General features: G+C 37.1%; 1 protein-coding gene across 1 annotated transcript in view; it reads left to right on the top strand.

Moving 5' to 3' along the window:
* nrde2 (NRDE-2, necessary for RNA interference, domain containing) overlaps positions 1-26,736 on the top strand; it is a 55,818-nt gene extending 29,082 nt beyond the window's left edge. The window contains exons 8-14 of the mRNA XM_028821323.2: positions 3,274-3,397; positions 5,746-5,924; positions 11,754-12,140; positions 16,260-17,191; positions 17,366-17,504; positions 18,284-18,355; positions 26,383-26,736. Coding sequence (XP_028677156.2) covers positions 3,274-3,397; positions 5,746-5,924; positions 11,754-12,140; positions 16,260-17,191; positions 17,366-17,504; positions 18,284-18,355; positions 26,383-26,508 — 1,959 coding nt within the window. The 3' untranslated portion in view covers positions 26,509-26,736. The remainder of the gene's footprint in view (positions 1-3,273; positions 3,398-5,745; positions 5,925-11,753; positions 12,141-16,259; positions 17,192-17,365; positions 17,505-18,283; positions 18,356-26,382) is intronic.
* The last annotated feature ends 1,156 nt before the right edge of the window (positions 26,737-27,892 follow it).

Genomic DNA, 27,892 nt, shown 5'->3' with positions numbered 1-27,892 from the left:
TTGTAATGAGTTTTTTCAAAACAATGTGGGTCTGTAGACAGGTTGTCTGTCATTCTGAGAGATGTAAACAATCCTCATATCAATATACTTGACAATATAATGTTCTTTTCTCTCTTGCTAAATTAACCCTAGCCTGAACGAATCTATTAATTTTTTACATTCAAAATTTCTCATTTAAATATTTACCAGTGTTGTTTCTTGTCCTAGAGTGTGTATATAAACATAGGAAACTTCAGTTTCTGTATTACATCTTGCCTGAAGAAGGGGCCTGAGTTGCCTCGAAAGCTTGCATATTGTAATCTTTCTAGTTAGCCAATAAAAGGTGTCATTTTGCTTGGCTTTTCTCTACATTCATAATGGCTAACACGGTACAACACCCTAGTACTACATATATAATAAAATAAAGTCTATTCACTACTGTAAATCGTATTCCAGAGTTAATTTATTATTATCAGGGGTCACTTATTTCTGCTTCAGTTCCTACTCTTCCATATTAAATATCCTGTTTGGTTTAGCATTAGGTTTGTGATCTTGCATAGCATGACCTGTAATGAACACACTTTTTTCCTTCTAGGCATTCATGAGATAATGTGTGCATTTATTAACATTAACCTGCTGTTTTGTTTTGTTACTTCTCAGAAACTTCATTAAAAAAGCTCACTGTTTCTCACTTGCATTCAGATTAATGAGTCCCAAAGCTTGTTTTCTTCCCATTACTGGTGTTTAATTACTTGGTTCTGTCATAATCCTTTTTTTTTTCTTTTTGCTGTCTATTATTGCATAGTAATAATATTTATAATATTAGTAATTCTTTACATTTATATAGCAAGTTTCTCACTGTTCAAAGTGCTCAATAGTTCTCTAATCCAGTATCATATTCTAAAGATCAGTCAATTCTTAGTGAATAATAGTTTGTGTTATGTGACTCTCGTACTGTGACCTGTGCTGAACCTTGTCACGTGCTATTTCATTTAAGACAGCTACAGTTCGACTGGGCACGAGACAATGCTTCTGGCGTGATCACAGAGTAGGTGGGTCCATCTGATGTAGGACTCTGAGACGTTTTGTGACTGAAGGGCTTGCCATATAAGGTCTTGGGGAACTTGGTCAAAGGCCTTCTCCATGTCGAGAAAAGCCATGTGCAGCAGCACATGCTTCTCCATAGAAGTTGGACACCGTGTATTGCATCCATCATACCCCAGCCACTGACAAACCCACACTGATTTGGAGTTATGGAGGCATATTCCGTAACCGTCTGTTCAATACTCACTTGAAGATTGTTATGGTATGGCACAACAGATGGATTGGGCAGTAGTTTGTACATGCTCTGCCTTTCCAGATTGGGATCGTGATGCTGGTGGTTCAGACTTTGACTGCCTTTATTTCTTTGATGATTTGATTGAAGAGCATTGTAAGTAGGTTGGCACCATTACTGCCAAGAGTCTTCCACACATCTGCTGTCACATCATCAGGCCCAGTAGCCTTCCCTTTCTTTGTTCTCTGTACTGTATGTTTCACTTTTTTGGTGGTTATTCGAGGGACAGGGCCTTCGATAGGTTTGGCTTGTTGTAACAGTAGGTGGGCTAATTCTTCATTGCAGACATATTCACACCAGCACTTTAGGATCACGGTTGGGTATTGGAGGACTTGCTGATTTTCAGCCTTGATGTTCTTGATTTCACCAATATCTTGCATGAATTGGTGGCGTGAACTGGCGAGGCGAATTTTATTGGCACCTCCAAGCTTGTCCATCTGATGGTACAGTTCCTTGTAGTGCTTGGCTTTCACATTAGCCATGGTCAATTTCTCTGCTGGTTTAAAGTGCCTTATAATGCTGATGGTCATCGTCTAGAGCAATTTCTTCTCTTTGATTGCCGCTTGTACTTCCTTCCCCAACCACCATGCTTGCTTGTTGATGAACAAACCGCCTGCCTGGCTTTGCTTTTTCCAGGGCCTGGGTGGCCAATTCATCAATCTGCCTCATAATGTCCGTCCAGAGGTCTTCAAATGGTTGTTCAAGATCCACCTGGATCTATCCAAGTGCATCCTCGATTTGTCCTTTAATTTCCGGCAACTTCCAACATTTAATCCACTCTGCTCCAGTCATTTGTGATTTTTCTAGCTTATCAAGCTTAAGCTTTAAGTCAAGGACAAAATAGCTGTGTTCTGGGGTGACATTGTCTGATAGGATCACTTTGGTATCCATCATCAACTTGTTGTCCTGACGTTGGACAAGGCAATTGTTGATCTGGGTCGAGCATACTCCACTGGTGCACATGACGAGGTGTGATGTTCGCTTTTTGTAGAACGTATTAACAACAATTAGGTTGTGGGCAACTGCTCAGTCTAATTTTCTGTGACTGTTGTCATTCTGGGTGCTGAGTCCATGTCCGCCATGGTGTTGCACGTAGTATTCCTTAGTCAGCTCCAAGTGCCTATTCAGATCACCATCAAGTAATACGTCCTTGTTGACAGGTATTGATCTTAGGAGGGTAATGACACTGTCCCAAAGTTCATCATTTTTGTCCTCTGTGCAGCAGTTCTGGGGAACATATCAAGAGATGACTCAAAATGTTGTTGATCTACATTCGAACGTGATGGTGATAAAGTGGTCTAAGATTCCTTACACATTCACAACATTGTGCCTGAGTCTTTCATTAATATCAATGGCCAAGCAATTTTGAATGGCCATTTGGCCAAGGTAGTAACTTACTTTTTTTAAAATAAAGTCATATTTTTAGTAGTGCAAGGAGAATTTTGTTTTATAAGGCGTGAGGTGACAGTATATGGTCTCAGAGACACTGTATGTCTATGTAACACACTTGAAAAATCATTGTTTGAAGCTGTCATGCATCCAATATCCTGTGCTTAAGTCCTGAGTTTGCAAGTTCTTCACATGTCTGCATGGGTGATTCTCTAGCTACTCTACTTTTCCTCCACTTTTAAAGGAATGTGCATCTGTTACGGTTATTTAGCTTTGTCTGAGTTTGAGGTGTTTGTGTTAGTGGGCCCTGTGAAGGACTGGCTGTCTCTCCAGGGTGGATTTCTGTCTTACTCTCAATGTAACTGGGACCCTTAATTGGATGAAGTGTGTTTAAGGAATGTTATTTTTGAGGGTGAAGAGTGAAATATACATCCTAATTGTTTTTTTTTTTCCAATCTCAGTACTTTAGTCTTTGATGGAGTTTTCTTTACAGGGAGATATTTTTGTATTATGTGCATTATATGATATTGAAACAGTATTTTGTCATTTTCTTGTTTTGCTTTAAACAGGTTGAGTTTTTTGAACCATTTTGGGATTGTGGAGAGCCTCGCTTTGGAGAAACAGGTGCTAGAGGATGGCGTGCATGGATGCACCAGCAAGAAAGGGGTGGGTGGATTATTCCAAATGAAACAGGTATAGTGTGTTTTTTTTTTTTTTTTTACTTCTGTTGATTTTTTTTTTTTTAAATTTCAGAAAAAACATTAGCAATTTTACGAACATACTATTGCAATAGGCTGCGGTGCCATTTTTGTTTTACTTTGTAAATAATAGCAATTTCTTAAATTGGAGGAGTAAAGAATAATAGAATTATTTACTTTTGATGAGTCTATTTTAGTATTTCAATGTGAGCATCTTAATACAGTATGTGCTGATGGAATATAATTAACAGGTACACTGTAAAAAATGTCAGTAAATTTAACAGTAAAAATACTGTAAATGGTGAAAGTGAAATGCCTTTTCTGAAAAAAAGGAAAGTTACCTTATGTTCTACTGAAAATTACCTGTATATCTTAAACAATACATTTAATTATTTTTTATAGCCAAGTTCTTTAAAATCAATATTTTTCTACCTTCAGAATATGCTACACACCACATTTACTGATATATTACAGATACACTGAAAAAATTGCTGTTAATTTGACAGTGTAAAACTGTTAAATAGCAAAGGTAAACAACTGTAAAATGCAAAACAGTAAAGTATTGTTTCAGTAACACCAAAGTTATGATATGTGAATAAGGAAATGTCCCTTTTTACCATATTATTCCTTGTGAACCACATACCTTTGCACAGTAGGGGGAAAAAAACTTAGTTAGCCAACTTATTTTTCCCTGGGTGCTGAAGGTTTTTTGTGGTTATGGAAGCTGACTTATGGTGGGTTATATTCAATAAGCTGGCACACCTATGGGACACCATACACCACAAAAGCAGACTTTACTTCTCCGCCAAACAATGTGCCATAACTTCCTTAAACATTGAATTCTTTTCAATGTATATAATTAAATGATACAACACGTTTGCTATTGCTTGTTGTTACTTTGCTGACGCAGACTGTGTACTAGTATTTGATCCTGACAACAATTTGTAATGGTTGTGTAATTGGCATGTTTACTACAGTGCATGGATTTTAGGTTATGGTTAAACCTTCACTTCAATTGTAATGTGTTGTAAAGAAAAAAAGTTATTTATTATATTATATATTTTATTATATTTATTAAATTTATTTATTTTGTAGACCAAAGTTATTGTCATCTTCTTTTTTTACAGTAAAAGTCTGGCAACCACAGCTGCCAGTTTGTTACCATTAATTCAACATTTTTTTTTTATACAGTGCATGTAGGTCAGCTTTGTGTATAGGTTAAACTCTAGAGCAATTGTACTTAACTCCAGTCCTGTAGGTCCACAGAAGGAGCAGGTTTTTATTCCGACCAGTTTTGTAATTCGAATCCAGGCATAGCAGTTAATGAATATCTGCATTTAATTATTTGTCAGTGCTTTCATTCCTCCAAGTCAAATCTTTATCACATTATTGATTTTTTTATTTTCTTAGAAACATTATCCATATTTTTTGTGGTCCAGATCAGATTTGTACACCTTGGTTTCCCTTCTCCCTCATTTATTTTAAACATGGTATTAATACAGATACTTCATGATGAATATACATGAGTTTAAGTGGAAGCATGTTAGCTGAAGAGCTGGTGTTTCCTTTGTTATTTGCATCTCATTATTAAGTAACAGCTGGTTAAGAAAACAGGCAACAATTAAAACCTTTATGCAGCTATTTAAATCTAAAATAGGTAGTTAAGAGTTCTGAATCATAACAAACTTGTTAACTAAAACTAAGCCCAAAAAACTTATAATGTCCAGCTATAATACAATATCTGAAGTTATGTAGTACACGTAGTCAACATACACATAGGGAGAACATGCACACTCCATAAAGACGCTGACCAGGCCGGTAATCAAATCTGAACTCATGGTACTTTGTTGTAGTAATAATAGTAATGATAGTACATTTTATTTATATAGCCCTTTTCAAATGCTTGGAGCACTTCACAAATATTTAAAGGAATACAACAGAAGTAAAAGCAAAAATCTCAGTAAAGAGATCCCCTATGGACAGAACACAGAGGTGGACATTGTACATATAGTTCACTATATTATTTCTTTTCACCTGATCTTATCTATATAGTACTTAAAAAGTTCAGTTCACTGCATGGGCCACATAATTTTTTCTGCCTGTAAATATCAGTGCTGCATGGAATAAATTAAAGGAAAGCATGATTCAGTGTATATTGCTTTTGATCTAAACTTACAAAACTTTGTGACAGTACAACTTTCTTTAATATGTTTGCCAGTATTTGGTCCGTTCTGTATGGTCTGACTGGCTGTTTAGTGCTAGAGATTATAGAGGATTTATTTTATTAAGCATATTCATAATTTGTATTTCTTCTGTTTTTCTCCAATTATGTGATAACTGTAGCTGATGAAGATGCTAGTGGTGATGAAGATGATGATAATGAACTAAAAGATAAAACATGGCCAAAGTGGAAAATCTGGCTTAATGTGGAATGTTCACGTGAAGTGAAACATTGGTTGCCATGGAAACCTGATAAATCAAAGGGACAGACTGAAGAGGATTGTGAGGACCCTGAAAGACAAGCAAGTATTTACTCTTAGAGCCCTTATACATGCTTATTTATCTAGTAGTATGGTTAATATATAGATGAAATATAACTGCCTTGTGAAGAAACAAACACATTCTAAAGCACTTTTTAGTCTGACATAGGGGTGGGCAGTATGACCAAAATTCTATATCACAGTATTTTTCTAAATTATCCCGGTTTCACAGTATTCGACTGTATTTTTTTTCCCATGCATGAGTGGATGTTAACCACATTTTCCACTGCAATTACTGCAGTAGACTGGCTAAGAATAACCTATTCCACTGTTATGAGTATTGTACAAAAAAAAAACATTTTAATGTGCACACAAGTATTAATACAGGTTTGCATGGCCCCATAAAGTGATAGTTTTCAAGGGGGTGGCACTAATGAAGAGAAGGAATCACGTTGCATGACAGATGCAGTCAAAATATAGAACCTTTTTATTGAACAAATTTAGCAAAAACTTAAACTATAATTTTGACAACATATTTTCAACCATCCAAAGAGTCATTTAGACTTAGTAAAATATCCAGAGGTGCTTGTCAAAAGTTGTATTGCACTGAACATGTCTTAGAAAAGGAATAAATAGTAAATATTTTTTGTAAACCAACTACACTTTCTGTTAATGTTAACAATCTCTGTCCACTGACACATTACTTTTTAACAACTTTACCATCATTAAACTGCATAATATTTAAAGTAATAAATAATAACAATAAAATAAATAATAGTTTTATTACTGATTGTTGCACTATTACTTGAAGACTTTAAGCCCAGGTGCATTACACAGTATTCACCAAAGTAAAATAAAATAAAACAAGTGCAACTTGGTGAGGACATCTTTACCAACTGAACCATCATTTAGGCAAATTGCATTAATATGGATCTTGCTTCAAGCTAAGCTATATACATTAATAATAAAACTGCAACTTGCATTTATAATGCTATTTGTGGTATAGCCCTAAGGAATCGTATTAGGACCATGGTGAAAAAAAAATTATGGACACAGGGAAGAAAAAAACAAACTATATGTCGAGAATAAAGTCGACATGTTGACTTTATTCTCGACATTTCCACTTTAATTTTGATGCTTATATCGAGATTAAAGTCGACATTTCCACTTTATTCTCATAGTTTATTTTATAATTAAAGTAGAATGTCGTAAACTAAACTTCATTCTAAAATCAATGTTTAATTCACTAGATTTTCTCAAACCCTGTCATAAGTTAATGCAGCACATTAAATGCTTTGTGTTAAGTGTTCCCCGACCCAGTTGTTAATCACTACGCTTCTTAAACGGACTTCCTCCGCACTAAGAGGAGGCGCCGGCAGCGATCACCGCACAGAATCCATTCACTTCATGATATTCCTGCTCTCTGAACATTTAGAATGCTAAGATAAATACTTGATATCATTTTCATGATGAAATGCATTAAAGCAGGTATTAAACATGCACGGTAGTGAGGCGGTAGTGCTGCTCCCTCGCAGTAAGGGGTCCCCAGGTGTATGTTCAGTGTAGAGAACTTTATGGCAGGTGTGACGAGGCTCCAAAAAACTGGATGTATGAATGGGTATCGCACAGGTTTAACTTAAATATTGTGTAAATGTAGTGTTTGTGATCTGGTGGTCGGAGACACGAACACAGAATTCAGTGGATGTTCTTCTGAGTGGGCTTTCTTTATTGCACGCGTGCTGTCTCTGTCTGATGTACCAAAACCCCAGTTCCCATCCTTCCTTTTTCTTTCTCCACATAACCAATCACCACACAATAAACGTCTTTGTGAAATTAAAACTAGTTATAAACTTAGCACACCTAGTGTTCAGAACTTGAAAAATATCTTCGTTATACAGTGGTGTGAAAAACTATTTGCCCCCTTCCTGATTTCTTATTCTTTTGCATGTTTGTCACACAAAATGTTTCTGATCATCAAACACATTTAACCATTAATCAAATATAACACAAGTAAACACAAAATGCAGTTTGTAAATGGTGGTTTTTATTATTTAGGGAGAAAAAAAAATCCAAACCTACATGGCCCTGTGTGAAAAAGTAATTGCCCCCTTGTTAAAAAATAACCTAACTGTGGTGTATCACACCTGAGTTCAATTTCCGTAGCCACCCCCAGGCCTGATTACTGCCACACCTGTTTCAATCAAGAAATCACTTAAATAGGAGCTGCCTGACTCAGAGAAGTAGACCAAAAGCACCTCAAAAGCTAGACATCATGCCAAGATCCAAAGCAATTCAGGAACAAATGAAAACAGAAGTAATTGAGATCTATCAGTCTGGTAAAGGTTATAAAGCCATTTCTAAAGCTTTGGGACTCCAGCGAACCACAGTGAGAGCCATTATCCACAAATGGCAAAAACATGGAACAGTGGTGAACCTTCCCAGGAGTGGCCGGCCGACCAAAATTACCCCAAGAGCGCAGAGACGACTCATCCGAGAGGTCACAAAAGACCCCAGGACAACGTCTAAAGAACTGCAGGCCTCACTTGCCTCAATTAAGGTCAGTGTTCACGACTCCACCATAAGAAAGAGACTGGGCAAAAACGGCCTGCATGGCAGATTTCCAAGACGCAAACCACTGTTAAGCAAAAAGAACATTAGGGCTCGTCTCAATTTTGCTAAGAAACATCTCAATGATTGCCAAGACTTTTAGGAAAATACCTTGTGGACTGATGAGTCAAAAGTTGAACTTTTTGGAAGGCAAATGTCCCGTTACATCTGGCGTAAAAGGAACACAGCATTTCAGAAAAAGAACATCATACCAACAGTAAAATATGGTGGTGGTAGTGTGATGGTCTGGGGTTGTTTTGCTGCTTCAGGACCTGGAAGGCTTGCTGTGATAGATGGAACCATGAATTCTACTGTCTACCAAAAAATCCTGAAGGAGAATGTCCGGCCATCTGTTCGTCAACTCAAGCTGAAGCGATCTTGGGTGCTGCAACAGGACAATGACCCAAAATACACCAGCAAATCCACCTCTGAATGGCTGAAGAAAAACAAAATGAAGACTTTGGAGTGGCCTAGTCAAAGTCCTGACCTGAATCCAATTGAGATGCTATGGCATGACCTTAAAAAGGCGGTTCATGCTAGAAAACCCTCAAATAAAGCTGAATTACAACAATTTTGCAAAGATGAGTGGGCCAAAATTCCTCCAGAGCGCTGTAAAAGACTCATTGCAAGTTATCGCAAACGCTTGATTGCAGTTATTGCTGCTAAGGGTGGCCCAACCAGTTATTAGGTTCAGGGGGCAATTACTTTTTCACACAGGGCCATGTAGGTTTGGATTTTTTTTTTTCTCCCTAAATAATAAAAACCACCATTTACAAACTGCATTTTGTGTTTACTTGTGTTATATTTGACTAATGGTTAAATGTGTTTGATGATCAGAAACATTTTGTGTGACAAACATGCAAAAGAATAAGAAATCAGGAAGGGGGCAAATAGTTTTTCACACCACTGTACATGTTTAATTATGCCATCCATTCAGGGTTGCACCCATCCCAGCAAGCATTGTGTGCGAGGCAGGAGCAAATCCTGAACGAGTCGCCAGCGCATCGCAGGGTGAATACGAGCAAAACATACACTAGCAGGGTCAATATAGCATAACAAAACCCCACATCCTACATGACTTTGAAAGGAAACTGAAGCACACCGAGTAAACCCACCAGAAAAACATGCAAATTCAAGGCAGGGTACACCCGAGACACCCTTGCTACAAGGCAGCAGTGCAACCTCCATGCCACCGTGCCCCCACATGATTAATACATGCTTTAATGCATTTCATCATGAAAATTATATCAAGTATTTATCTTAGTATTCTAAATGTTCAGAGAGCAGGAATATCATGAAGTGAATGTATTCTGTGCGGCGATCGCTGCTGACGCCTCCTCAGTACAAGAGGAAGTCAGTTTAAGAAGCACGTACCGATTTAACATGACTCGGGGAACACTTAACACAAAGCATTTAATGTGCTATATAACTTATGACGGGGTTTGAGAAAATCTAGTAAATTAAATATTCATTTTACGATGAAGTTTTTACGAGAATAAAATCAACATGTCGACTTTAATCTTGACATAAATGGCGAGAATAAAGTAGAAATATTGAGAATAAAGTCAACATGTCGACTTTATTCTCGTCATAAGTGTCGAGAATAAAGTCAACATGTCGTCACACTATTACACAGTACCCAGGTACATTACACTGTATTGAAAACAAATAAAACAAGTACAACTTAGCTTGCAGTATTATCCAGTAATATAGAAACAATATTTACACATTTGAACATAATGGTCCACATCCGACCTTTTAAAACCAAAGTATCTCCAGGCAACGGACATGACTCCTTTTTTTCAGCAAAAGTTTTTCTGTGTTATCATGTTCAACTTTATCGTCAGCTACAGCTTCAGTTTCGGAATGTTCTCTGTCCATTTTCACCACGTAATACCTACACTACCACTACCTATCTAGCGGTGTAGCAGTGGAAAAAGAGCCCCCGCGCAACACCTCTGTGATTAGCAGTGAAAAAGGTCCCCACTTGAACAGTTTCCCGCTGCACCACGTTCCGAACGTTGTTTAGGTAATTTAAACCGGTGTTGCAGTATAAGAAAAATCCATATCATAACAAAAATAAAAAATGTTTTTTGGTATGAACCAGTATACTGCCCAGCACTAGTCTGACATATAAAGCTTATATGTATATAACTCATAGTCTGAAATATATAGAGACAGTCTGTTTCAGTTAATTAAATACCTTGTGACTAGTAATGCTAATCTTTTAAAATATTCTGAAATTAATTTCCTGAGTTTAACTACTGATTATTCTATTTCTCTGCATTCTTGGCTTAAGTACTTCTGTCTTGAGTCTGCTCCAGTTTCTCCATGATAATGCATCAGAATAGTAAAGGGATGCCTAGCGTGCCTGTTCTTACACACTTCCCACTTTTGCTACTTTTAAATTATACTGCTTTCTTTAGAGCTCTTAATGCATTTGTATGTGTGTTTGTGTTTTTATACATTAGTGCTACTGCTGTTTCATCCAGTGTGTTAAAGGCATATACAATATATTGGGTTGAGTAATAACACCACATGAGTTGCATGAGTGAGTTATTGGTATGTGTTTGAGTTTGCTCTGCAATGGTTGTCACCAATCCTGGGTATGTTTTTGTCTTTTAGAATATTTTCTATATTTAAGTTAACATGCTCATGTAGAAAATGAGTGTACAATTTGCCATGATTATATTGTTGAGTTGGCAAAGATGTGATATGTGGAAAGTCCTCACAGCCAAATCTAAATTATATGCCAAAAATAATCTTGGCAGAAAAGGTGGCGTTTTCTGTTTGTATTACTGTATATTTTTATTTTGCTTTTGTTTGTACTGCTTAGTTGTAATACCCATGACCAGGTTAATGTCATATTCAGGGATAAAAAAAAATTGATCTTGACAGAGAGTATTTGCTATAGCCCTCCTTAGTTATGCAAGAACTTTAAAGCATTCTGAGTGAGAATCATAAGCAGATAGCGTTATGATAAAAAAAAAAAAATGTGCACCCTCAAAAAACAAAGAAGAAAAAAAAGAAAAATATTTCTTTTAATTATGATAACTCATGTTATTGACAACATTAAGTCCAGTGGAGTTACTGTTTTTTTTTGTTTTTTTTTTAAAGCAATAGCTCTATCCTATTGCCTAAACATATTCTCCACTTCGCTGATATGTTTTGACAGTAATGCAGCAGAGTGTTTTGAAATTGTGTCTAGTTTTGGGATATTGCATGTTTAATTTAAACATTTAAATGGCTTTTCTATTTTTACAGGTTTTGTTTGATGACATTGGACCTTCGATGATAAGGATATCAAAACCAGACCTTGTTTTTCAGATGGTAACTTCCTTTTTGCAGTTCATGGGCCTTCCAGTGGGCTCTAATTTTTGCAGTCCATACTGGAGTATACTGTTGGATGAGATGTCGGCAGTTGGCTGTGGACTGGAGGAAAACAGTCCTTTGACTTCTATGGAAACACAGTGTAATGGCATTGGGTGTGTTGGACACATATATACATTTAACAGTGTAAAACAAGAAATCATTCACCATAAATTTGGAGAGCAGTTTGTTCATAATGTTTTACTCCAAGTTCTCCCCTTGTTTCCTAAGAAGGAGAAGTCACTTTTGTCTCTTTATTGGCTGCAATATGAGAAATACAAGGTATGTTATTTTTACTCAGAATTTATAGACAAATCATTGAATATTTAACCATGGGAAGAAAATAGCTGTAATCTCTTTGTGTTTGAGATCAGTTTTTTAGGTGCGTTTAAATATGATGTGAAGCATATGCTGTCATTGTCACGTCTGTCCACATAAGAAAAAAAAGATTCCTTCAAAGAATGTTGATGTTTCTTTTAGAAATCTTAAATATGTACAACTTCTGAAATTTTAGAAGCTCCGATTTAAAAGCTTCAGTGAGATTTCAGTTTCATCTGCCTTAAAATAAATATTTTTTATGACTTAAATTATGGATTTTTTATTTACTGTTTCAAATTTCCTTTTAGAAATGTTTATGCAACTTTTATATTTTATATATTTTCATCATTTACTCATGCAATAGCCAGTCTTGATAACAAAGCACTGTATGTATGCAGAGTTTTTATTGGCTTCAAAGGCTTCTGCTTGATATGCTGCCTGTTGAATTGCCGCATGCGGCTGCATTAATCTCAGTCATAGCAGCTCAATTTTCCAGCTCTTTAAATCGTAGCTAGCAAGTTTCATATTATGACTCTAAAAGTAAAAAAAAAAAAATACAAGCAACTTAAATTATCCATAAATAAATAAAGGATCAAGAGAGCTCCCTAGCCATGTTTGGTAGCACGTTGTGTATTCAGTGAATAAATGTGTTCTCAGGATTTCTGTTGCACTGAAAAAAACCTCAAGGCTGCATTATCTGCACATTATAATGATAAAATATTTCTCTGACACTATAATTTATTAGCAAAGCACAGTGGATGCAGCCTACTTGTGACTTCAACAGAGATTTTAAAACTAAAGTATTTTTTTTATTTTATGTTTAAGAAATATGAACTAAATAAGACCTTCCACAACCAACTAACAGCAGGGCATCAATTGATACAATTATTTCATTACTTGACTTGAAATCTGCTTGCAGTGTTTAAACCCCCACAAACCTATTTGGGCTTTGTTTTCATCTACATGATATTTAAACTGGGTGGCACGGTAGCGCAGTGGGTAACGCTGCTGCCTCGCAGTAAGGAGACCTAGGTTCGCTTCCTGGGTCCTCCCTGCATGGAATTTGCTTGTTCTCCCCGTGTCTGCGTGGGTTTCCTACAGGTGCTCCGGTTTCTTCCCACAGTCCAAAGACATGCAGGTTAGATGCATTGGCAATTCTAAATTGGCCCTAGTGTGTGTGTGTGTGTGTGTGTGTGTGTGTGTGTGTGTGTGCGCGCGCGCGCGCGCCCTGTGGTGGGCTGGCACCCTGCCCGGGGTTTGTTCCCTGCCTTGCGCCATGTGTTGGCTGGGATTGGCTCCAGCAGACCCCTGTGACCCTGTAGTTATGATATAATGGATTGGATAATGGATGGATGGATGGATATTTAAACTTATCATCGTCGTTTTCAAATATGACTTGTTACAAAAATAGTTGATAAACAAAATATGATCACTAACTTTTTGATGAAGTGACTAGAAAATTAAAAAATGCTCCAACCTTCAAAAGTTAAGTCTCCAAATGTACTAAAATGTTACACAACACGTATCTTTTCTTGCCTATGAGTCTTGTTCGCTTTTACAGTCTTTCAGGAAGATCCGGGACAAATCTGTTTCTATTTTCTGCTTCCCTGCTCATTTCTTAGTAAATATATGTATGGGACTTTATTGTCCATTAAATTCCACTTTTGAATTATTAAGGTTATTTGAAAAAGCTGGTACAATATATTTGCAGCTAGAAGTGTGCGAAAGCACATAGGGAAATATGAACAAGCTGAATGTTTCACTTAGTCCAAAAAAGAGTGGAATCAGTATACAGCAGTGTTTCCCAAACTCGGTCCTGGGGACCCCCTGTGGCTGCAGGTTTTTGTTACAACCAGCTTCTGTTTTTAATTGAACTCCTGGGCTAATTAAGTGAACTGATATTTCCCAAGTTCTGTGTTTAGGGAACAACATAGAAGTTAGAAAACTAAGTTTGCTAAAAAAAAATATTAAAATGTACCAAGCAGTTATATAGGAATAATGTATTTTTTTCTTTTTAACAGTATCTTCATCTTGATTTTTCATTCTACTTTTCCAGGTGTTCTGAATCCATTATTTACTAATTAGTGGGTCTGACGCTAAAGTAGTTGCAGCCTTTGATTATTCAGTGTTGTTTGCCTGGGTGTCTGATCTGCTCGTTTTAAATTGTCATTATTAAGATACAGCGAAGGGGGAAAAACTGCAAAGAGAAAGGGCAAAGTGTAATGAAATCAACAAAACAGAGTTAAGCATTTAAATCTATAGCAAAAGCAGAAATATTTCTAAATGTCTTATAAATGTAAAAATCATGCTGCTGTGCTTTTCTGAATGTCGAATAAAAGAAAAAAAAAAACAGCTAATTAAATGAGATCAGTGCTATCAGGTGTTGTCACTGATTAGGAATCCGGTTGGAACAAAAACCTGCAGCCACAGGGGGTCCCCAGGACCGAGTTTGGGAAACACTGGTATACAGCATTGCGAAACAACCCTTCAGAAAGGCTACAGAAAACTATGTCTACAGTCAAGCTGGGAAAATGTCCCATTTACACACAGAGATTGTATCATCACCCATATCTGTACAGTCCTTTTTTGGAGGCATTAGGATTAGGAGGCATTTTGAGGCTCACTATCAGTTAAATCTACAAGAATAGCATTCTCACCATGTTGCTCCTTTCCCCTCATTAAAACTGCAATGAGGCTCAGAATATTCAGTTATTCTATGTACTGCACATCCTCAAAATGTTAGGTATTGTTTGCAGCTGCACAGAGTTTGTATTAAAAAAAAAAAAAGTACCAGTGTCTTTTGTTATTATTGGTTGGTAAGTTACATGCAGCAGACATTTTTAGTTATCTACCATAATATTTTTGTAGTCCACAAATTATTAAACTTACTAGAAAACAGATACAAAATAATTTTTTGAAATGCAAGTGGTTAATAATCTACTCTATACATATAAAATCCTAAGCCTAAAAGTGCAACGATTTTATGTGACATTTTCATGTCACATTTTTTGTCACGCTTTAAATCGGCTTACTTTAAAACCTACATATATATGTTTGGTATCATTCTTTTCAGATTTATCGAACTTTAATGTGATGTTGTAAGATTTTCAGATTCTTATTCCGTGTTTATATTATAACCTAAAAAAAAAAAAAAGAGCTTACGTCCCGCGAGACAAGACTTTGTGCCAAGAGATTTAACCACGCCCAGGGCCAGAAATAAAAGACAAAGAGTAGGATAGCTGCTGTACAGGCTTTTAAATGTTGGAAGCGGCGCGCAAGATGCAGATCATGCGGCACAGCAGATCGAGCAAAGAGGAGGTAAAAAAAAAACTGTATCACCATTTAAGAGGGGGTTTCGGAGCAGCGACCGCGTCTCCTTGGGATGTGTTCAGCCCACCTCTTCACAATTTGAGTGGCAGAGACGCGAAGTGGCTGGCGCGTACCACAGGCCAGGAGGGTTGGCGAGCAAAGGGAGCAGGGGGTGAACCCCCTAGTGTATATATGAAATTAAAGTGTAAATAGAAAAACAGATTTGTTTTTCCCCCAAAATGTGTTAAAACATTTTGTGTCACAAGAACAATGCCTGAATATACCCAGGACAAATACACACTGTTATACTCCGGGTTTAACATTTCTGTCCTTCCTGTTGATCTGAATTAGATTTTCTTATTCATCCTCTGTGTGTAGCAAGCCCACTCTTACTCTGTCCACATAGTTTTTTTCTCCAGATGTTCAGGTTTCTTCTCTTTCTGTCAACATGTATATTGGGTAAATAAGAAACTCTAATGATGGTGAGGTAGTATGCTTGAAATTGTAGTGTGTAATGGTGATGTGATGGGTTTTCCTGACTTATTCCCTGTGCTGCTGAGACAAGCTTTGGGTTCTCTGTGATCTTGAAATGGAAAAAGGAGATTCAGAAAACGAATGGATGCATTGATATACAGCACAGTGTGTTTTTTATGTTTTGTTTTTCTAAATTTTGAACTCACTGATTTTTTTTTTTTTATTTATGAAACTGTACAGAGCTTTGTCAATGCCATTCTTGATGGTATTTAATATTTTCCTTTGTTTTATATTATTCAGGTAATTCAGCATCGTCAGAAGCAAAATAAGAAGCAATTAAAATCTCAGGGGAAAAAAAGTAAAAAACTAGCAAAAAACCTACTAAAGGAATCTGAAAATCGGAATAACTTGGCTCTTTGGAAGGAATATGCTCATTTGGAATGGTTACTTGGCAATAAAGAAGAGGCGCGCAAAGTCTTTGATACATCAGTTACAGTGGCAATAAGTCTGGGTCTTGAGGACACAGATTTGTGTAGTCTGTGCTTATTATATGCTCAGTTAGAAGTGGAAGCATCAGAAGGTGATGTTGTTGGAGTCACTAGCCAGGCACTTCATATTTTAACCAAGTTAACAGATGGTGGTCCCTATGTAACCTACAGTGGTCAAGTTGCTCCTGTTGCAATCCTTAAAGCTCGAAAGGTTTATGAGCATGCTGTTCTCAGTATTTTGACAAATATTAGTTCCCAGAACACATCTACTTCTTCGTCTGATTTTAGACCTGACACGCTCACCAGCTTAATTGGTTGCTTTGCTTTGTTTCAGTATATAACAGTGGGTCTGGAAGCATCTGATAAAATCTTTGAACATGCTTTAGAAGTTCTATCACATGTTCCCAGTCAGCTAAGTGTAGAAATCTCACCCAACAAATGGACTCAACCCAACGAGATGGAAAAGCTCACATTGATGCGTGCCTTACATCTAAGATACCATATGAAGATCAGCAATTTCCCATTAAAAACTCTTCGAGAAATGCTCATAGATGCTTTGAAATTGTTTCCTGGAAATCACAGACTCTGGAAGTTGTATGTAGAGGTTGAAAATAAGTACCACAATGCAAGCAGATCCAGGAGGTTTTTTGATAATGTGGCAAAAAACACAAAATATATTACACCCTGCCTCTTTGCTGTCTTTGCAGAGCAAAAGAGAAAAGAAATGATTGATCACGTGCAAAGGTAAAATAAGGAATTTTAATTATAAAGAAGTAAATATAGCTAATGTTGTTTACTTAAATATGTTGTATTTTAGACAGTTGTAGCATTTAATAAACTTCAAAATATTACTAATTATTACTCATTTTTACAAGGTGAATACTTTAATCTAGTCTTACACTGTGTTTTTCTTCTCAGGGTTGGTGATAGTGTCATTTACTTAACCGTTCCAGAAAATGGGCTGAGCAATAGAATAAGAGTGCTGTTTGAACATGCTGTTTGTAGTGAGAATGGTGCGCACTGCCCCTTGATGTGGAGAATGTACCTTTCCTTCATGGTAGGAGACAACAACTCAACAACTTTCCCTTGAATGTTGTTTGTTTTTTTGTTTTTTTTTTTTCAAATAAAGTTGCTTTAAACAGACAAACTTAGTATTTACTCTAAGGCAGATCACATCATTCTTACAACAATAACATGTTAGTCAGGAGAATTTTTGAACTGCTTTATAGAAAAGTAAAGAATATATGCCTCCGACCGACAGATGCCATTCTTTTACATTGGCAAAATACCACATGTTCTTCACTCTGCTTCATTTTTCATGTTCCATATTTTAAGTAGGTTTTTAAATTTATTTCAGCTTTCAGGCAATAGAATTTATTTACTATGAACTTTAATCTGGTACACCTGTGAGCCAAGTTTAAAAAAAAAAATAAAGTAAGAAACTCACAAACTATATAATGAAGAACATACTTATAAACTCTGAAGGTCCTTTGGTCATTTTTACTGTTATTGTTACGAACAGTATTCCTCCCAGATTCGTATTAAGCACTTACTTAGTACATTTTTTATAAATAAGTTTCAGGGTGAGTCTGTTAAGTAGACATACTTGTTCACTGGATACTGTACTTGCATTTGCAGTATTGCTATTTCAACCTACTGTAAGTACATTTGGGCAAAAATAGATCATTTCACCCAATGTAGATCAACAGGAATATATGAAAAGGTTCATTTTCACATGCCACATTTGCTTTTAGATATAAAAACTGTTGAAGTCAGGGATAATGGACATTTTTTCTAATTCAGAATTCTTTTTTTTTTTTTCCTTCAAATTAACAGGTAGTGCAAGGTAATAAAGAGAGAAGCAGGGGTGTATTTTACAGAGCTCTGCAAAGCTGCCCCTGGACAAAGGTAAGCATTATCTTTAATTCAGAATTGTAGCTCATGGTCCCATATGTGTTTGAACAAGTTGATTTTTATATGCATTAATAACTTTTTCTGGGTTCAAGGTACTTTAATTCATTCTCCTTTGCCACTGTAGGAAGTAACATTGAAATAACTGAAAAATATACCAATAAATGTAGTAAACCATGGCAACTGAAAAACATATCAAAAGTATGATATTTAAAAATGAGCATTAAAGAAGTTGTTGATGGCTTAAAATCAAGTTTATAAAAATAGCAAAAGTGACGTGGATTAAGCATTAATGGATTTGGCATTAAAATAGTGCAACTGCTTTACTTGTTTGCAGTTCCTAAGTTTGACCATACACTATCTGACAACTAGGTAAAATTCTGGCTAAAATGTCAGTGATCAAATGTTCACTCATTAAGAGAAGAGACTTTATAATAAAGCACATAAGACAGGTAGTGTGTCACTCTGCTGGAAACAGGTAGAACAAGAATGAGAGAACTGATGCCTTGAACCCATCTTCAAGCAGAAAACAGATGATGATTTGATTGGCTGGATGTGCTAAATTTCCCACATTCATATGTCAGAGTCCTCTCCAGAGTGTAGTCTTGTATTAAATACATTGTTTGCTATGATATAGTTTGTCACAAACAGATGGTATTTACTGTTTTTCTATATTTACTTTACAACTTAATTAGATTCAATCACCCAAAACAAAAAGTTTGCCACACAATGCAAGAGTACATTTATTTTAGCAAAGTATTGATAACAATGTGTAGTATTTGTAATTAAAACCTCTTGTTACTGAGAGAAAAAGATACAGAAATGTAATTATTTTCTAAAATATAGCTTAGGAGATATTGCAGGGTGCAAGCAAAAACAATAAATGACAAAGATCCATTCATTTTCTGAACCCACTTATTCTCTGCAGTAACACAGTGAGCTACTGTTGATCAGAGTCATGATAAGCAAATGAAGAGTAATGACCCTGAACAGGACACATTCACACTGAGGCAAAGTAAAGTCACTATTTAACCTAACGGAGTTGTTAACCTTGCCACCTTAACATTCCCTGAACCCAGGGGTTGATTTTCATCATGGTCACTGTCTCTGTGGAATTTCTATATCCTTCTCATACTTATTTGTATATTAGGGTAAATGGTAGTTAAGAATGTTTTGTCTTCTAAGAGTAAATGCATGCTTATGTGAATTAACTGTTCAGTTGACCACCGTTTCTTCAAGTGCTTGATCTTACCTTGTACTCAGTTGAGTTCTGGAGCTACTACAATAAAGAAAAGTGGGTTGACACACAGATGCTAAAGGCATGTCTTTGGACACAAATCCTTGCAGAGACATGAAGAAGAGGCATGATGTGACTTGTCGAGAGGGCTGTAGCCTCCCAAACCTCAGACACCACTACACAATCACAAGTTCCGGGTTCAAATAAATGACTCTTCGAAACACACAATTCCTCTTGTCTTCCCTTTCCTCCACATCTCCAGGTGGGCTTTGTTGTCCTCCTTCCTCCCGATTCTGACTCTCCCGGATGTGGCAGGTGGTTCCTTTTATTTTGGACCTGGGAGTACTTCTGGTTCCAGGGAATTGCCCAGTGGAAGTAGTTCCAGGTCTGTTGGAAGTCCCAGAGAGCACAGATCACGTATCTGACCTGGATCAGGGTATCTGTGAACTCCTGGACAGTCAATGGCACTTTCTGGCAGTGTTGAACGCACCGATACATAACGTCCCTGAGGTTCTCAATTGGATTCAGGTCTGGGGAACATGAAGGCCAGTCAACGGCATCAATGCCTTTTTCATTCAGGAACTTCCCACACACTTTGGCCACATGAGGCTGGGCTTTGTCTTGCACCATTAGGAACCCTGGGCCCACTACGCCAGCATGAGGTCTGATACAGGCTCTGAGGATTTCATCCCGGCACCTAACGGCAGTCAGGGTGCTGTTGCCTAGCACATGGACATCTTTGCAAACCTCGATATGCCTGCTCAGACCGTTACTGACCCACCACCAAACCAGTCTTGCTGGATGATGTTGCAGGCTACATAACGTTCACTATGGTGTCTCCAGACTGTTTCACGTCTGTCACATGTACTCAGTATGAACCTGCTCTCATCTGTGAAGAGAATGGGGTGTCAGTTGCAGAGCTGCCAATAGCAGTATTCTCTGGCAAATGTCTATCGAGTTGCATAGTGGTGGGCTATGAGCACAGGTCCCACTAGAAGACATTAGGCCCTCATGCCACCCTCATGGATTCTGTTTCTGACAGTTTATTCAGAAACATACATACCAGTTCTCCAGTTGGAGGTCATTTGTAGGGCTCTGCCAGTGCTCTTCCTGTCCTCCTCTCCCGAAGGAGCAGATAGTGGTCCTGCGGCTGAGTAGATGCCCATCTACTGTCCTGTCCAGTATATCTTGTGTGATGGCCACGTCTCCTGGTACCTCCTCCATGCTCTTGAGACCTTCTTGTGATGGCACATATGGATGTGCCATCCTGGAGGAGCTGGACTATCTGTGCAACCTGAATTGGCTGTAGGTACCACCTCATGCTACCTATAGTGACAAGGACACTAGCAAAATGATCAGGTTATTTAGGGGAAATTTTTTTTTACTGTTATGTCCACTAAGATTAGTGTGCCTATCAAGAAGCACATGCTACTTAGTCTTCAGGTCAGCAATAAACTCTCTGTTATCGTAATGGTAATTCTAGAAGGAGTGAACTAAATGCTTCTTCACTTTTTAGGCCAAACTGTTTGAACTTTTTTTGTCTCCTTCCCAAACAGCAGCAAATTGGAAATTGTCATAAAAATCCAGATATTTATGCTTCTTTCACATGTGATTTAATTACCTCGTATTGATCAAAGTATAAATGTGATTTAATATGTGCTCCAACATCACATGATTTTCATTTTATATCTGTAAATGTTATTTCTGCACATTTTGGTTTAATAGTCTATTAAAAGCCCTTTATAGCTGAAATTGAAAGCTGCTCAGGTAGTTAAAGCAAAGATGGGGCTCTTTGTTGTTGTTGGCCTTTACTCCTGCCTTGTCCGAAATCCTGTAGGATAGTTTATGCCCACCCTGAAAACACAATCCTGAAATGGCTTAAACAGTTTAAAGAACCTTAAATTATGTAAAACCAAACTGAATTTTTGTGATACTTTGTCTAAACAAATAAATAAAGCTGACCATCTGAAAACTTTAGCCAAATAGCAAGTATATTCTGAAACTAACATTAAAAAGGAAAGAAAATACAACCCCATCTCCAAAAAAGTTCAGGCGCTGTGTAAAATGTAAATAAAAACAGGATGCGATAATTTGCAAATCATGAAAATCCCATATTTAATTTAAAAGACAGCATATCAGATGTTGAAACTCAGAAATTTAATAGTTTTTGAAAAATATATGCCCATTTTAAATTTGATTCCAGCCACTGTGTTGTATCACCTTGTCTTTTAACAAAACTCTGTAAACATTTGGTAAGTGAGAAGACCAATTCCTAAAGTTTTGAAAGTGAAATGTTGTTCCATTCATGCCTGATATAGGATTTTAGTTCCTCAACAGTTAGGGGGTCTCCTTTATCCTATTATTTGTTTTAAAACGTGCCAAATGTTTTCAGTGGGTGACAGGTGTGGACTGCAGGCAGGCAAGTTTAGCACCCAGACTCTTTTAGTATGGAGCAATGCTGTTGTGATATGTGCAGAGTGTGGTTTGGCAATTTCTTGCTGAAGTAAGCAAGGTCTTCCTCAAAAAAGACATCATCTGAATGGCAGCATACAGTGGTGTGAAAAACTATTTGCCCCCTTCCTGATTTCTTATTCTTTTGCATGTTTGTCACACAAAATGTTTCTGATCATCAAACACATTTAACCATTAGTCAAATATAACACAAGTAAACACAAAATGCAGTTTGTAAATGGTGGTTTTTATTATTTAGGGAGAAAAAAAAATCCAAACCTACATGGCCCTGTGTGAAAAAGTAATTGCCCCCTGAACCTAATAACTGGTTGGGCCACCCTTAGCAGCAATAACTGCAATCAAGCGTTTGCGATAACTTGCAATGAGTCTATTACAGCGCTCTGGAGGAATTTTGGCCCACTCATCTTTGCAAAATTGTTGTAATTCAGCTTTATTTGAGGGTTTTCTAGCATGAACCGCCTTTTTAAGGTCATGCCATAGCATCTCAATTGGATTCAGGTCAGGACTTTGACTAGGCCACTCCAAAGTCTTCATTTTGTTTTTCTTCAGCCATTCAGAGGTGGATTTGCTGGTGTGTTTTGTGTCATTGTCCTGTTGCAGCACCCAAGATCGCTTCAGCTTGAGTTGACGAACAGATGGCCGGACATTCTCCTTCAGGATTTTTTGGTAGACAGTAGAATTCATGGTTCCATCTATCACAGCAAGCCTTCCAGGTCCTGAAGCAGCAAAACAACCCCAGACCATCACACTACCACTACCATATTTTACTGTTGGTATGATGTTCTTTTTCTGAAATGCTGTGTTCCTTTTACGCCAGATGTAACGGGACATTTGCCTTCCAAAAAGTTCAACTTTTGACTCATCAGTCCACAAGGTATTTTCCCAAAAGTCTTGGCAATCATTGAGATGTTTCTTAGCAAAATTGAGACGAGCCCTAATGTTCTTTTTGCTTAACAGTGGTTTGCATCTTGGAAATCTGCCATGCAGGCCGTTTTTGCCCAGTCTCTTTCTTATGGTGGAGTCGTGAACACTGACCTTAATTGAGGCAAGTGAGGCCTGCAGTTCTTTAGACGTTGTCCTGGGGTCTTTTGTGACCTCTCGGATGAGTCGTCTCTGCGCTCTTGGGGTAATTTTGGTCGGCCGGCCACTCCTGGGAAGGTTCACCACTGTTCCATGTTTTTGCCATTTGTGGATAATGGCTCTCACTGTGGTTCGCTGGAGTCCCAAAGCTTTAGAAATGGCTTTATAACCTTTACCATACTGATAGATCTCAATTACTTCTGTTCTCATTTGTTCCTGAATTTCTTTGGATCTTGGCATGATGTCTAGCTTTTGAGGTGCTTTTGGTCTACTTCTCTGTGTCAGGCAGCTCCTATTTAAGTGATTTCTTGATTGAAACAGGTGTGGCAGTAATCAGGCCTGGGGGTGGCTACGGAAATTGAACGCAGGTGTGATACACCACAGTTAGGTTATTTTTTAACAAGGGGGCAATTACTTTTTCACACAGGGCCATGTAGGTTTGGATTTTTTTTTCTCCCTAAATAATAAAAACCACCATTTACAAACTGCATTTTGTGTTTACTTGTGTTATATTTGACTAATGGTTAAATGTGTTTGATGATCAGAAACATTTTGTGTGACAAACATGCAAAAGAATAAGAAATCAGGAAGGGGGCAAATAGTTTTTCACACCACTGTATGTTGCTCCAAAACCTATATATGTCGTACTGCATTAATGGTGCCTTCCCAGGTGTGCAACCTACCCATGTTGTGCACTAATACACCCTTATACCATTATGGATGCTTCGCTGATGACAAGCCAGATGGTCCTTCTCCTCATTAAGCCGGTAGAGGCACTGTCCATGATTTTCAAAAAGAATTTCATATTTTGAGTCGTCAGACCACAGGTTGGCATTTTTACTCCAGACCCAGAGAAGGCAATGGTGTTTCTGGATTATGTTTATATACTGTGTGGTTTCTTCTTTGCATGGCAGAGTTTTAACTTGCATTTGTGGATGCAGCGACAAGCTGTGTTCACAGAAAATGTTTTTCAGAAGTGCTCCTGAACCCATGCAATGCTTTCCATAGAATCATGTCCATTTTTAATGTCTCCATTTTTAATGCAGTGCCCCGCCTGAGGGCCTGAAGATCATGGCTATCCAATACTCGTTTTTGGCCGTGTCCCTTTTGTACAGAGCTTCCTCCGAATTCTCTGAAAAATTTAATGGTCTTATGTACCGTAGATGCTGAAAATCCCAAATTGTTTGGAATCTTATGTTGAGGAACGTTATTCTCAAACGGTTGCACTCTTTGCCCATGCTGTCTTTCACAGAGTGGTGAACTCCCCCTCATCTTTACTTCTGAGAGACTGTGCCTCTCGGATACTGTCTTTCTTTATAACCCAATCATGTTTTTACCTATTAAGAAATATTGCCAAAGTTGGTAAGATGCTGAACGGATTATTCGTTCCTTTATCACATCTTGATTATTGCACAGCTCTTCTCTTGCTTGGCTCCAAGTTGTTCAGAACACTGCAACTGGACATCTTACTAGGAACAAATGTCATTATACTGTTTCTCCAAATTTAGCATCACTTCATTGGCTTAAAATTCTATATCTAATTCATTTTTAAGTTTTATTGATCAGTTTTAAGGCTTTGCATGGTTCTGCTCCGGATTATGTAACAGTGTTGCTGACACCATATCAAACTATGAGACCCTTACAGTTGTCAGACCAAGGCCTACTTGCTGTTCCAAAGTCTAGATTAAAGACTAAAGGTGACAAAGCATTTTATGAGATGGTCCCTGGACTTTGAAACAGTTTACCATCTGGCATTAGATCAGCTCATCCGGGAGCAATGTTTAAGTCTTACTTAAAAAACATTTTTATCACATAGCACTTCTTAAAGTATATGCTTCTCAATTTTTATCTGGTTGCTGGATGACTTGTTAGTTTAGATTATTTTTGTTTGTTTTATTTTATTATTTTTAATTATTTACCTGCTTCTGCCATTTAATTTTATTTCTAGCTTATTTCCTTTTCTGGAGATTTTTATTTATCCTAGATATTATTGATTTTATTATTTTTTAACTCATATATTTTATACCTATTTTGTGTTTTCCATATGAAGTACTTTCTACCACCTGGCTTGAAAAGTGCTACGCAAATAAAATTTAAAAGTTAATGTCAATGTCAATTTATTTATAGTATATAGCACATTTAAAACAACATAGGAATGCTGTAGCCAAAGTGCTTTACAATAATAGAATAAAAGAAAAAACAAACAAATAACATAAATAGAAATAAAAATATATGAACATAAATAAAAATAAAATAAATAATAAATAGAAGTGATGTTATATATTCACAATGAGGAAACCATCAGTATTACTGAAGGTCACGGTATGCAAGTGAATAGAAATGAGACTTTAATCTCATTTTAAACAGTTCAATTGTAGACGACTCCTTTATATGATGAGGTAAAGAGTTCCACAGGCGAGGAGCAGCAGCTGCAAAAGCCCTGTCCCCCTATAAATTAAGTTACCCCTGTCCCAACTTTTTCAAATCTGTTGCTGGCATCATATTTAAAATGAGGAGATATTTTTCAGAAAACAATAACATTTTTCTGTTCCAACATTTCATATGTTGTCTTTATGATATTTTTAATTAAATATGGGCTTAAATGATTTACACTGCAGTGGGTTGGCACCCTGCCCGGGATTGGTTCCTGCCTTGTGCCCTGTGTTGGCTGGGATTGGCTCCAGCAGACCCCGTGACCCTGTGTTCGGATTCAGCGGGTTGGATAATGGATGGATGGATGATTTGCAACTCATCACGTTCTGAAGTTATTTACTTTTAAACAGCATGCCATCATTTTTGGAAGTGGGACTGAAAAGAGGTATGTGAGAAAGAGCAGTAGCTTTAAAATTGTTAGTGTGAATGATATCAGTACATTGTGAGACCTATTTATGTTTTGTCTTTTGCCCATTTGTGTCATATTGCTGATTGTAGGCTATAGTTATACAAGCTTGTATGTAAAAATAAAGCAGTTATTAAAACTGTGGATGCAGTAACTTGAAATGTGAACTCGGTTACAAATAGTTTGTTTGGTAATACTGCATGCCCGCAACCTGTCATAAAGTAGTAAACCGTATAGACTGCAGCTTAATGTATATAAATGGAGTTTTCTCAGGAAAAATTAATTATTGAAGTTTGTAATTGTGCAATAAACCAGCAGTTACTTCTATGTAATTACTACAAGTTAATTTTGTGGACTTGACTCTTAACAAAATTGTGTGTTTTTTTTTTCCCATAGGCATTGTATTTAGATGCAATTGAATATTTCCCAGATCATTTTAATGAAGTTATTGATCTTATTGTTGAGAAAGAGCTTAGACTGCGGATACCGTTGGAAGAAGTGGACCTTCTTCTTGAAGACTAAACTGTGCTGTAATTGGGTTCCAGTGGACTGTTAGAGAGGATCATGGGTAGGATTTATCAAACTACTTGATCACAGGTTCTCCAAAATGGGATTTGTTTCTCTGTTTTTCTTATGATGCAGAAAAGGATGAAAAGTGTATGTAAATTGTAAATATGTTTGTATAAATGTGTTTGTACAGTACATACATACATTAAAAGATTATTTTTGTCTTACTGACAAGTCATATTATATTCCCTTTTCCTCAGCTCATTTATAACGGGATTCAAATAAAGGCAACAGAAATCTGTTTTAAACCTTTAATTTTATGTTTTTTGCTAATCTGAAGTCAAAAGCTTGCATGTAATTGAATTATTAAATAATGGAAATGTTAATTTACTAGCAACAGCTCTTGATGTGTTTCACTGGATAGACGCATTCTAGGAATGAGATGATAAATTTCAGTGATGGCAGTGCACATGTGGCCTTTCTGAAAGTGATGTTCAGGATGAAAGCAGACTTTTATCATTTTGTATTTACATTGGTGGTCTGCTGCTCATTTTACTTTCTGTATCTGTAAACTGAAAGCACTCTCTTTTTAAAGCCATGTTAAATGCGATTAAATTATTTTCAACGATAAAATATTGGCATTACTGGCTGATACATTAGCTAGGTTACTGTCCTCTGTGTGGAGGCCACATATGTTTGTGCGTCTGTCGTCTCCCCTGCCGCACCCAAAGGTCATTTTAGAGAACACGTTGTGTGTGTAACTGCAGCTTACCTTGGACTGACTTTGTGTTCAAATGTCGTTCCATCCTTTCTTCTAGACAATTATGCATGAATATGTTTATTCCAAGGTTTCTGCATTCTACATTTAGCAAAGATTCCTATTGATTCTGTCACTGAATTAGTTGTGAAAAATTTGTAATTGCACTCTGCAATCAATGCAGTGTTAAAATTGGCTCCCATAATCACTCATCAACAGAGGATGACTTTGTATTGTGGGCAGTCTCCTTACGAATGAAACCCACATCCCACTCATCGTTCTTTTCTACCTTAATGCCTCCTGTCTCTCCATCAGGTCACTTCCTCATTTTATAGGCTGGTTCTTCCCACAGGGCCGAATGTGCTTATGATTTCCTTCTGTCATCACTTGCCTTAGGCAGACTTGTTGTGCACAGAGTCACATTGGCTGCTTAGTGTTGAAATGAAGCTGCCGTATCACTTCAAAGTATGAACATTAAATAAACTGTAATATCGGGTTCCTTCCGGAAAATTTCATATTACACAGGGAGCCAACCACCTACCAGTTCAAAAATCTGACTTATTGCATTTTTTTTTATATAAAAAGTGGCTTTCCTTCTATATAGTTGAGTTGGCCTGCAGATCATTTAAGGAATCATGACTG

This window comes from Erpetoichthys calabaricus, chromosome 16 (genome assembly GCF_900747795.2).
Source record: "Erpetoichthys calabaricus chromosome 16, fErpCal1.3, whole genome shotgun sequence".
NCBI classification, from domain to species: Eukaryota; Metazoa; Chordata; class Cladistia; order Polypteriformes; family Polypteridae; genus Erpetoichthys; species Erpetoichthys calabaricus.
The sequence above is the reverse complement of the archived record's forward strand: the minus strand, read 5'-3'. Positions and strand labels throughout refer to the sequence as shown.